The sequence below is a fragment of the Carettochelys insculpta genome, chromosome 5 (genome assembly GCF_033958435.1).
Source record: "Carettochelys insculpta isolate YL-2023 chromosome 5, ASM3395843v1, whole genome shotgun sequence".
NCBI lineage: Eukaryota > Metazoa > Chordata > Testudines > Carettochelyidae > Carettochelys > Carettochelys insculpta.
In genome coordinates, this window is record NC_134141.1 from 40,991,417 (window position 1) to 41,004,361 (window position 12,945).

Sequence of the window (12,945 nt, forward strand, 5' to 3'; positions counted from 1 at the left end):
CCAGTGCCCTGTATTGTAGTCTGCCGACAGGATTGAAAAATTGGCATGGACAAGTTGAATATCGCCTTTCCTTCCATGATCTGGCAGAACTCCTAAATTGTTAGGGAATGAGACTTGACAGTTTGTTATTAATTGGAAAACAACCTAACCATGTTATGACTGACTTCAGTCTCATGCCCCTAATCAATTGATTCTTGTCAAACTCCAAGGATGGATCACTTTTTGATGTTATCACTGGAGATTTCAGGAAATGCTGTTATTGTTATCAGGCGTAGAAAGCAAAAATAGCAAGGTTTTGCATTTCCTTTAAATCTGCCTTTGTAGTAGAATATTCTTCATATGATGAGATAATGTAAAAGACCACAATTAGTGAAAAGAAATCATTGACAGGCGTAACTCAGCTGGGTTAAAATAGAACTCATCCACTGTGCTATATCCAGTTATGTCTTAAGTGTTGTGTAAGTGAGAACATTTCTATTAAGATGAATGTTGAAGAAAGGTGAAATGTTTTTAAGCTTTTGTTTTTAATCAGATGCATTGATTGCATTTAAAGTTCTGAATCTAGTTGTTTCTAAACATTACTTGATTTTTTGATCGTTTTGATTTTAATTGCCTTTTTTTAAGAAGTGTGGATTTTTAAAATTTTCTCACTTTTCTCCTTGCTTCAAGCATCATGTCATAAGGAGATACTAGTTGCAACTAAGTAGTTAGATTTTAGTCAGATTTTTCACTTAAAGCAGACATACAGTCTTGCATGATATTCTTACAAAAAAAACTAGGCAAATACAATTTAGATGAGGCTACTGTAAGGTGGGTGCATAACTGGCTGGATAACCATACTCAGAGAGTAGTTCTTAATGGTTCTCAATCATGCTGGAAAAGTATAACAAGTGGGATTCCGCCAGGGTCTGTTTTAGGACTGTTGCTGTTCAATATCTTCATCAATGATTTAGATATTGGTGTAGAAAGTACGTTGCTTATGTTTGCAGATGATACCAAGATGGGAGGGGTTGCAACTGCTTTGGAGGATAGGGTCATAATTCAAAATAATCTGGATCAATTGGAGACATGGTCTGAGGTAAACAGGATGAAGTTTAATAAGGACAAATGCAAAGTGTTCCACTTGGGAAGGAACAATCAGTTTCACACATACAAAATGGGGAGACACTGTCTAGGAATGACTACAGCAGAAAGGGATCTAGGAGTTATAGTGGACCACAAGCTAAATATGAGTCAACAGTGTGATGCTGTTGCAAAAAAAAAAGCAAACACGATTCTGGGATGCATTAAGAGGTGTGTTGTGAACAAGACACGAGAAGTCGTTCTTCCGCTCTACTCTGCGCTGGTTAGGCCTCAGCTGGAGTATTGTGTCCAGTTCTGGGCACCGCAGTTCAAGAAAGATGTGAAGAAATTAGAGAGGGTCCAGAAAAGGGTGACAAGAATTATTAAAGGTCTAGCGAATGTGACCTATGAAGAAAGGCTGAAAGAACTGAGCTTGTTTAGTTTGGAAGATAGAAGACTGAAGTGGGACATGATAGCGGTTTTCAGGTATCTAAAAGGGTATCATGAGGAGGGAGGAAATTTTTTCTTCTTGGTGTCGGAGGATAGAACAAGAGGCAATGGACTTAAACTGCAGCAAGGGAGGTTTAGGTTGGACATTAGGAAAAAGTTCCTGACTGTCAGGGTCGTCAAACAGTGGAATAAATTGCCAAGGGAGATTGTGGAATCTCCATCGCTGGAGATTTTTGTGAAGAGGTTACATAGATGTCTGTCAGGGATGGTTTAGACAGTACTTGGTCCTGCCATTGAGGCAGGGGGCTCGACTCGATGGCCTCTCGAAGTCCCTTCCAGTCCTAGTGTTCTGTGATTTAATGTCTTCATATATTGTATGACACACAAAATAGATGTGCCCCAAAATATCCACATTTACCTTACTGTAGCAGATAACTGGACTCCAGGTGTGGATCTCCACAGTGGAGGCAAGAAGCCCTGTGCCACATCCCTGTGCCTCCAGTTCCTGGCTGGGAGCATGCAGTTGAGAAATTGCTAAGGGCAGAAGCTGAGGGCTGAGGTCAGGAGCTGTGAGACTGAAGCCCGGAGCCACAAACTCAAGTGCCCTCATGGAGCCAAATCTCGGAGCTGCAAGGCTGAATCTTGGAGCAACAAGCTCTGCTTTCCTTGCAAGGCTGAAGTAGAGAACCACCATATTGGAGCTGGGGGCTGAAACCCCAAGCTCTGCGCCCCACCTCCAAGCGGTGATATAGTCCAACTTCCAGCTTTATTTTCAGGACATGAGCCTAAGGCTTCTGGGTCGGACCCTGTGGTGGGGGCCACACACCTTATATCTCAGCCTTAATGCCTTCCTGATCCAGAGCTGGCTCTGCCAAGAGAAGCCTTGCATGTGAGAGTTCACTGATTGGTTTCTGCGTCTGTTGCCAGCCTTGCAGGTTATGTAGCTCTGTTCACTGGATGTAAAGGAGCTATTTCAGTGGGAGCAGGACAAGTTACACAACACAGGGAAAATAGTTGCAAGCATAAATAAGAAATACCAGATATGGATAAATTTTGATTTTGACCATCAGCTTCAAAGCAAGCACAGAGCAATTATACCGAACTTACTTCAACAAGTTCAGATACCCTAAGGGCTGAAGAACACCAAGGAGGGATTCAAATAAAAATAAAGCCATTTATTAACCTTACAAAAATTAGTAAATGTGAATTTGAATTTGTTTTTATTTGTCCTGGAAGTGGAAATATTTCAACCACAGCATGTGCTGTCCAGTGAAAGTTAGAAACCTTCCAAATTACAGAGACAGTTAATTTTAAAGCATGACATCAATAAGGATAAGTATCAGGTTTTTTGGGGTGTTGAATGAATGGCCAAGGAAATGCTTGTTGTAAAGCAGTAATGAAATCCTCAACTACTGTGGATAAAGAGTTTTAAAGGTCATCCCACATAGTGGGGCAGAAAATTGGTAAAACAACCCCTCCCACACTGCCACATAACAATTGCTGATACTTTGGAAATAACAGAGGAAGTGTTTGCAGAATAGAAGATATGGTACTGAAAAAAAAGTGTGTGTGTGTGTGTGTGTGTGTGTGTGTGTGTGTGTGTGTGTGTGTGTGTGTGTGTGCGCGCGCGCGCGCGCGAATGCACCACACTCACAGATGTCAAGTAACTACCAAACGATTGATCACTTTCTGCATCAGAGAACATGGTTTCCCAGTGTATTGACTGTTTGCGTGTCAATGATTTTGCTGTTCCACTAGCTGAATCCACAGACATTTCAAAAAACATCCCATTTACTTGCCTGAGTTTGGTATGCATGGAAATAAGGAATCAAAGGAGGACGGGTGTTGCAGCAAGGAAGACTGTGCTGCAGCAATGGCTGGAAAGCATTCCACAGTTGTACACTAAATAAAAGCAGTTACATATGTGCTATTTGAAAACACTGCTCTTTTACACTTAATGCAAAAGATATTGAATCATGTCTTCAAAGTGTTCTGAACACATTGAGCACACTTGCTAATTTTATTAAAATTGAAGTAAAGAGCTTGTTAGCCGATGGCGAAGGATGTTTGGTGAGGTGCCAGCTATGCCCGTTTTATACCATCCGTGACTTTAACCGCTAGGACTCTCTGTCCGTTCGCGGCGGGCAGCCCGGGCCAGGCTGACGGATGCCCCAAGGTCCTAAACACCCGTGACTTTAACTGCTAGAGCTCAGAGCCCCTTCGCAGTGGGCAGTCAACACTGACTGACAGGTGCCCCAATGGCAGCACTAAGAGCCTTTCCACACCCGTGACTTTAACCGCTAGGACTCGCTGTCCCTTCGCGGTGGGCAGTCAGGATTGACTGACAGGCGCCCCAAGAGTTTGCCCCGTGGAGGCGGCACAACTCAACGCTAGGCTCTTAGTACTCTCACCTAATGGCCAGGCTTTATAGCCAAAACGGCTGAGGTTCTTTAATTGTGTTGGCTGCTTTACAGTAACCCAGGGAAACAAGTCAGGCTTATGCACAAACGGTTACCAAAATTTATTAAACTAGATTTTAATCATGTGGTTACAAAATTGCTAGTGCCTACTTATTTAAATGTATAGATGTTACACACACAAACAAGTTACAAAACTGAAGCCACGATCCCAAAGAAAGAAAACAAAGTATAGAGCTCTATTTCAAAATATGTGTACACTAAAGATAGGAGATCAGGTGTGGGTGCTTCTTACCCTCCTTGCATCTCTCGATTCCAGCGGTGCCAAGCCAGGATCGGTCACTCAATTCCGCGGAAAGACGAATAAGGGACAAGGCTTAGGAACCCCTTTTGCTGCAGAAGCCTTGGGAGGCTGTCACTTATCTGACCAGCAGATAGATAGTGAAAAGCACTCAAAAATCATGGTGCTGTAGGTCCCATACTTATACCTCTGTACTTCTTTATTCTCTTTCTCCTTTCTTATGCCAAATTGGGGCTGGTCTGTCTGGGTGACGCCAGCTCTTGCAGGAGTAGTTTACACTTGCAAGGGAGAGAAACAATAAGTTTCGACTACTGGACATTCCTTTTATTAGGGTAAATATTTTCCCACCTAGGATGTTGGCGTGTGTGCATCAAGTTATTAGTAGGGGCTAAGAGCCATGTCCGTCACAGCTCCTCTGTCTGCTGTGAGCCTAATCGTTGTATATGTTCCCAGAGGCACATTGTAGCAGCAACACCTGTGCTTTCTCACAGCTTCAAAGGCTGTGCTGGAATTTACGTTAAGTGCCCTGTTGTTTTGGCTCCCTTGTTTTCCCAGCAATGCTGGTTTGAGAGGGGGCTGTCTGTCTGGCTACAGAGCTCCAGGTTTTTGCTGCTCATGCATACCAAGGTGAGATGGCTGTCTTGAGACAGAATGCATGCCTGTATATTTAATCTTATGGAAAAGTTATGCACTTTCTTAGCTGATAAACTTAACTTGTGCAGGTGCTGAAAGATGATGTGCATGAGGTACACCAGTTTTGCCACCCAGACACATTCAGTGAAATAAATCACTGAATAAAATTATGCAAGGTGGGAGCACTAATTTTATTGTCCAGTGTAAAAGAGAACTGATGTATTCAAAAGAAAACTGCAGCTTGAGAAAGTTCATGTCTTCATGGGAAGGAGTGGTGTGTTTTGTGCTCTTACGTCCTTTCATTAAGGACTGAAACGTTGACTTGGTGTAGGGCATCTAGAGCAGCTTATCAAATTTAATACCTATTTTCTGAACTCAGCACAGAATAAGCTGCTCTATGTGTGTACTGCAAGTCCTTTTTTTGAGAACGCTGAAGGTAAATGTCCATCCAGTGTCCCATCAAAACACTTAGAGAAGCTCATAGGCATTTCATCGGACTGCTCCCTCAGAACCATATTCAAAGAAATGCTGCTGGAGACATTTGTGTGTGGTTCTGCGGATGAATACGTCACTGTTTCTTTTGAGCATTAAGTTTTGATCATCTTTAGAACCACTCACTTCAGAAAAGCCATATTTCTCGCCATGATAGCAGTGAAAACAGAGCACTAAACCAGGATGAACATTGACCAAGCTCATGTGCTTGTCAAATGCCCCATATGTGGGTGTAATTGTTGGCCAGCAACATCAAGAATTTTCTCAGAAAGTCAATAAGAATTAGTATTTAGTTTAGTTTGCATTTAATGTCTCTTTAATATTGGGGGTGTCTAACAATGTAACTATGCATTTAATACATCTTTTAATCTATTGGATATTCGGAAAAACAGTTGTGGCGCAGGTGGGCCTTGGCGTTTTTAAAAGAACTTTGGGGTCCTCAAGGAAGAAGCTGAGAATTACTCTTCTAAGGGACTATTCAGGGTGTTAATGAGTTGTTAATGGGCCACTTCATCGTGCAGGATTCCTTAGTTTAGGATAAGTGGTTACAACATATTCTATCTGTTTGACGCTGCGGGTGACAGTGTGTGACACTGAGTATGCCTATGCTTGTACTTTTCTTGCAATTGATCCAACAAACTTTTTTAAAAAAATCAGTCACATAACACTTTTCAGACTAACAAAATATTTTTTTAAAAAACAAGAAGTCCTGTGGCAACTCATAGACTAGCAGATATTTTGGAGCATAAGCTTTCATGGGCATGAGTCAGGAGGGTTTCAGAGGAGGGTTTAAAGAGGGAGTCTCAGTCAAAGGGGGGGGCAGAGTTGACAACGTCTATTCTGACAAGGTCTATTCTGTCACGGAGGATGTGGCCCATTAATAGCAGTTAATATGGAGTTGTAAACATCAAGAGAGGAGAAATTAGGTCAATTAAGTCAGGCAGGATGTAGCCCATTATCAGTAGCTAATATGGAGGTGTGAACATGGAGAGGAGAAAATGCTTTCGTATTTGGCCAGCCACTCCTAGTCTCTGTCCAATCCTTGGTTGATGGTGTCAAATTTGCAAATGAATTGCAGCTCTGCAGTTTCTTTTTGGAGTCTGTTTTTGAAGATATTTTTGTTGTAAGATTGCTTCTTTTAAATCTGTTACTGAATGTCCAGGGAGATTGAAGTGTTCTCCTACAGGTTTTTGTATGTTACCATTCCTGATGACTGATTTGTGTCCATTTATTCTTTATGGGGAGACTGTCCAGTCTGGCCAATGTATATTGCAGTGGGGCATTGCTGGCGCATAATGGCATATTTATGTTAGTAGATGTGCAAGTGAAAGCGCCCCTGATGGTGTAGTTGATGTGGTTAGGTCCTGTGATGATATTGCTGGTGTAGATATGTGAGCAGAGTTTGCAGTGAGGTTTGTTGCAGGGATTGGTTCTCGCTTTAGAGTTACTGTGGTGTGGTCCGTAGTTGCTGGTGAGAATTTGTTTCAGGTTGGCAGCTGTCTGTAGGCAAGGGCTGGCCTGCCTCCCAAGGTCTGTGGGGGTGATGGATCTTGTCCAGGATTGGTTGTAGATCACTAATGATGTGGGCTGGAGAGGTTTTAGCTGGGGGCTGTATGTGATGGCCAGTGATGTTCTGTTGTTTCCTTGTTGGGCCTGCCTTGTAGCAGGTGGCTTCTGGATACACACCTGGTTCTGATAATCTGTTTCTTCACTTCCTTAGGTGGGTATTGTAGTTCCAGGAAAGCTTAGTAAAGGTCTTGTAGGTGTTTGTCTCTGTCTGATGGAATGGGGCAAAAGCAGTTGTACGTTAGTGCTTGACTGTGTACAATGGATCATGTGGTGCGCCGTGGATGGAAGTTGGAGGCATATAGGTAAGTACAGTGGACCATGGGTTTCCGGTATAGGGCGGTGTTTATGTGACTATCACTTATTTGTACAGTAGTGTCCAGCAAATGGATCTCTTGTGTGGACTGGTCCAGGCTGAGGCTGATGGTGGCATGGAAACTGTTGAAGTCGCGGTGGAACTCTTCAAGAGCCTCTTTCCCATGGGTCCAAATGGTGAAAATGTTTTGAATGACTTTTGTTAGTCTTTAAAGTGCTACAGGACTGCTTTTTTTTGTTTTGTGAAGATACCGACTAACATGGCTACCTCTCTGTGACTACAAAACTTTTGTCATTCAGGAGTATTTAAGTTAATCCCTCCCCTCCTACACATAGGTTTTTGATGCAGCAAGTGAAAATGTGAAGCACTGCAGCAGGGGACAAGCAGCTTTCTCACAGGCTAATTTTTAGCTATAGGGTTGTGTTGACACAGACTTGTTGCTAAAAGCTGCATAGTGGAGACCTATCCTTGGTGTATCTTTCCGAGATCTGAGGAAGAACTCTGTGGAGCTTGAGAACATGTCTCTCTCACCTGTAGAAATTGGTCCAGTAAAAGATACTACCTCACCCAGGACATGACTACAGCAACACAAAATAATTCTGTCACTTTCACTGTATCTTCGACTGTACAAACTGTTTGTAACCCCCTCCCCAACCCTCACACCACTTAGACTTTTTCATATCAGGCCTGAATTGTTGTGAAGCCCTAGTGAGAAATACTTCACTTTTTGGCAGTTGTATTACGCTTCCAAATGTGGAGGTAAGGAAACCTCTCTGTTGGTTGCGTATGCTTTTCTGCTGAAGAAAAAAGTGGGGTTATTTCAAACCAAGAAATTCTGTGTTATGAAGTGTATTTCTACAAAACGTGTACTCATCCTTCAGGCCCTGGCTATTTACAATAGCTTTTTAGGCAAACGTGGATATAATTTAATTTAATGAAGCATTTTAGGAACAATTTTGCTTTCTTTGTCAAGTTTTACTGTGATTGGATTGATGTACCAGCACAGTATGTTTTTTCCCTCCACGCCTCTTCGGTAACTGTACTAATCAGTCGTGCGCCAAGTCCAGATGTAGTTCTTGGCACTCTTCCCTGCCTCTTCAGCAATTGTTTCTGTACCCTGGCAGGCATTCAAAATAACATTTAATTTATATTTTTCCTTGTTATAGATTTCAGCATCAGAACCCTAGTTAAGCAGATTGTGATGAATTCCTCCCACAATGAAAGGTTGTATGTGGCTAGTGTTAGATTTTTTTTTTTTTAAACCAACTCTGACTAACTTTCCATTTTTGTTCTGTTTCCACAGGCTGCCTTGTATCGACTCAGTGGGGATTGGAATCCTTTACACATTGATCCTGGTTTTGCTGCTCTTGGAGGTGAGCTTTGAGGAGTTTTCTTCTTTTTTTAAGAGAAGTGCTGAGATTGGGAATTATTAGTATTATGTGGAAATAATGTTTGTCTGTCATTTAATAAACACATTTCAGGGGTGTGTGAGCCGATGCCCAGGTGCCAGCTAAAGGTCCGGTGGGGCAAAGGGAGTGATGCCGCACCAGCAGCTACACTAAGCAGCCAGGGCAGGCTGGGTTCTTTGGTTTGCGTTTAGTTTGGGTACAGCAGCAAGAGGAAAATTACACTAATTAGAGGCTTTAACAACTACTTTTTATTTATACAAAGATAGAAACAATTTAACTAAGACAAATGATTAAAGTATCACAATTGTGAATTTTTGTTTATAACTTTAGTAGCAGTTAATAGGAAAACGGCTGGCAGCGATTTTACAACAGAAGCGGCTGCCGCGAGTAAAAAGGGGTTTTAAACTGACCGCCCAATTTTATGAATGAAACCAAGATGGCTGCTGAGTTTGAGTGACAGGATAATGATTTTCTTGTGGTTACTAATGTTTACAGAAGGTAATTGCTGACGGCAGCTTGCCAATTAAGGTAAGGACCCCCTGTGGTTTGACAGACAAGATAATGATTTTCTACAGTTCTATGTAAAAGATAATGGCCCATCGCAGTTTTCTAATAGATCTAAAGGGTAAATGCGTTTTAAAGATAAGATAAGGGCTTTCCTTGGTTTGATAGACAGGCTAATGGTTTTTAGCAGTTTATAGCCAAAAACAGTTAATACTCGCAGTTTTTAAAGGGGAAACAACACAATTTAACTTAAGAAAAGTTTTAGACAAACTAGCTAGCTTAAACTAATACAATTAATGTGTACACAAGAAAGGCACATTGCAGGTGTGATTTTTCACCCCTGCCTCTTAGACCTGGTGGAACCAGTGTCTTTCCCTCAATTCCTATAGGAAAGAAGTGTAATACAGGTGTAATTCTTACCCCCTGCCTCATAGATTCGGTGTGACCCAGAAACTTTCTCTCAATCCCTCGGGAAGAAGTAGATACGAACCAGGCGTCCCCAGTCTCGGGAGTCAATACCGGACCTGGCCAGCAGGTGTGGGTGATTGGAGCTCAAAGGGGGTGGGCTGCCAAACCCCTCTTTATACCCCTTTGGTCACGGAGGCTTCTTCCTGGTCTCAAGTGGCCAATCGGGGAGGAATGTGTTTGAACCCCAGGTTTCCCAGGGAAGGTGCAAGGCTCAATTTGCACCTGTGAATTGTGGACAGTTGGGCACCTTGGAGGTGATGGGCGGAGGTTCCCCGTTCTTCCTGGGGCAGTGATCAGGTGTGTCAATTACCGATATCAGCCAGAAGGGCGGCCATTAGCTAGCCCATTCACTGTCTGGTTTCTGTGTATGGTAGAGAGTCTGGGTGAGACAGCACACCTGTGTTCCCAGGGCATCAGAGGCTGCCTGTCTCCCTCTCTGTCTCTTTCTCTTTCTCTCCCAGTCGGGGGGTAGGAGAAGAAAAGGCCAAATGGGGGATTCATGTCTGGCTACTGGGTGTTATAAAAAACAAACATACCCCACTGTTACTAATGTCTCTTCTTAAAGCTTATCATTAAATGTTCACTTTGTCAGTTTAAAACAGTGTGCTCTTTTCCTAAAGGTGGGTGCACAAAGGAGGAAAGCATGAAATTTCCTAAGCGGACTGCAGCATGATTGGCTGCTGGGTCTCAGGCTCATTCATCTCATTAAAAATGTTGAAATATGTTACTCTTTTTATATATGTGTATTCACATTCATATACCAATTAATAAAGTGTTACAGTCTACATATATTCTTGCACATGCCTAAAGGGTTTTCTTTTTCATATGAACATAACTGAATTTTCCGTTGGTTTGGATTACATTAGACAGGTTGGGGGCGTGGGGCATCCTGCTAATTGCAGGGACGAAAAGTGGGGCCTGAGATCAAACGTTTGCTTACCACTTCCTTAAGCATTGCTGCTCTAAGCTACAGTTCATGTGCAGTGTGCCCCACCCCACCACCCCTGCTGAAGGGAAGCTGGTGCGGAGGGTGGTGGTGTCTGACTCTAGCACAGTTTCAAAAAAATGTTGCCAGGTATTTTTAAATATAATTAAAAGCTTGTATTTTCCCCTAGCGGTGCTCTCAGAAGTGGTTGAACTGTTCGGACTGAAATTTTTGTAAAGAATTCATTTTGAGCACAGAACATTTCAGCCCAAACGGTTAAAGCTGTGGAAGCTATAAACACCTGAAAACAGCATCATGTGATGGCAAGCGCGAGGCAACCTCAACAGATGGCATAAATTGCCCCATGTCTCATCTGTGAACTATATAAATATTATTTAACCTGTTAAATTCAAATTGACAAGGTCAACTTTATCCTTTAATACCTTCATCCTGGAGTACGTAGGGGATTAGCTAATGCAATTTTGAAACTGTTAACTTTTTTCTTTGAGAATGCAGTGAGGATGGCTAAATGCTCAGAGGACTGGAGAAGGGCAAACGTTGTTCTGCCTTGAAAAAGGGCAGCAAAAGGCAGAAAATTATAGATGCATTAACATAACTGGAAAGACACTGGAGCAAATTGTTAAACCACCAGTTTGTAAGCACTGAAAGGATAACAGGTTATAAGGAAAAGCCAGCATGGATTTGTCAAGAAGAAATCATGACAAACCAACCCAGTTTCCTCGTTTGACCAAGTTACTTGCCTAGTGGATAGTGGGGAAGTAATAGATTGAACCAATCTTAATCTCAGTAAAGTATTTGACGCACTCCCACAGGACATTCTAAGGAGCAAACTAGGGAAATATGGTCTAGATGAAATTAAGATCTGTGCACAAGTTTGAGATCTTACTCAAAGAGCAGTTATCAGTGGTTCATTATTGAACTCAGAGGGTATATCAACTGGTGCCCCATGGGAGTGAGTCCTGGGGTGAGTTCTATTCAGTATTTTCATTCATGGTTGGTTGAATGGTGTAGAGAATTTTCTTATAAAACCTGTTAATGACCCCAAGCTGGAGGGGTTGCAAGCACATTGGAAGATGGTATTAGAATTCAAACAACCTTGATAAAATGGAGAATTGGTCTGAAATCAACCTCCAATACAGACAGATATCAAGTATTTGGCTTAAGAAGGACAAATAAATTGCACAACTGCAAAATTGGGAGTAAGTAGCTAGGAAGTAGTACTGCTGAAAACCATCTTATAGTTATAAGGGGGTTATAGTGACCAAACACAAGTCAACAACCTGATGTATTGGGCTAATACCGTGCTGGGGGTGCATTAACAGGAGCATGGAAAGTAACATTGAGGAAGTAATTATTGTGCTTCTCTTGGCACTGGAGAGTGCTCATCTGGAATACTGTGCCCAATTCTGGGTGCCACGCTTCTGGAAGGATGTGAACAAATTTGAGAGAGTCTATAGAGAAGAGCAACAAAAACGGCGACAGAATTAGAAAACGTGACCTATGAGGAGGAAGGGCTTTAAAAACTGGTTCTTTTTACACTTGACAAAAGACTGAATCTTTCAATATTTTAGGGCTGCTGTGAAAAGGACTGAGATCCATTGGTCATCTTTGAGTGCTTGCTCATGTCCATTCAAAGTAGGCACGTGTGCTTGCTGTGTATTTCCCAGAGTAGTATCTGTATGAGGAAACAGCTCAGGCACCACCTGGAGTGGTGTGCACATATCATGCTGCATTAGGCGTCTCCAGGTCCCTTCCACCTCAGTTCCTTCTTGCCACTAGTGGTGGTGCTGGGAACTTGCTCACCTCAGTGTTAGCTGTCACTTCCTTTTTTCCAGTTTGCTGGAGTGTTTTCCCTGTAAATAGTTGATATTATTAGTTTACTATAATCAGTTAGTGTTAGCTCCCACAGGGACTTAGCCTGGGGTCAGGTTGGAGCATGCTCTGGTCCCTGGGTTTCAAGTCATGTCACAGCTGCAGTCGGCCTGTGCCAGCTAGCAGCTGCTTGCGGTGTTTAGGAGAGGCACACGTTAGTGGGAAAGTACTACCTTTGCAAGTGGTTTAAGCCTTGCAGCAAAAAGGAGAGGGGCAATGATCTGCAAGTTCTAATGGAATCTACTGTCATGTAACCAGTCAAATTCTGCACCAAGTACCAGTGTGTTGATGTGCATCGCCCCGCCGGTGCCATTGACCACCCAGCACTGTTCTCTGGCATTGTGCAGACCCAGGCCAAAGGAGGATAAGACCAAAACGTGGGCCACCACTGATTCATCTGTTGTGGCCCAGCCGACCTCTAAGGCCCTTTCAGAGCAATGCTCTCCTTCTCACTTCCTTGCTGCCTCCCAGAGTGGTGTCAAACAACTCTAGGTGCTGTCGATGCTGGA

At 42.7% G+C, this 12,945-nt stretch overlaps 1 protein-coding gene across 1 annotated transcript in view; it reads left to right on the top strand.

Annotated features, from left to right (window-relative positions):
* HSD17B4 (hydroxysteroid 17-beta dehydrogenase 4) overlaps positions 1-12,945 on the top strand; it is a 123,569-nt gene that overhangs the window by 71,675 nt on the left and 38,949 nt on the right. Inside the window, exon 18 of the mRNA XM_074994996.1 lies at positions 8,541-8,610. Within this exon, the coding sequence (XP_074851097.1) occupies positions 8,541-8,610 (70 nt within the window). The remainder of the gene's footprint in view (positions 1-8,540; positions 8,611-12,945) is intronic.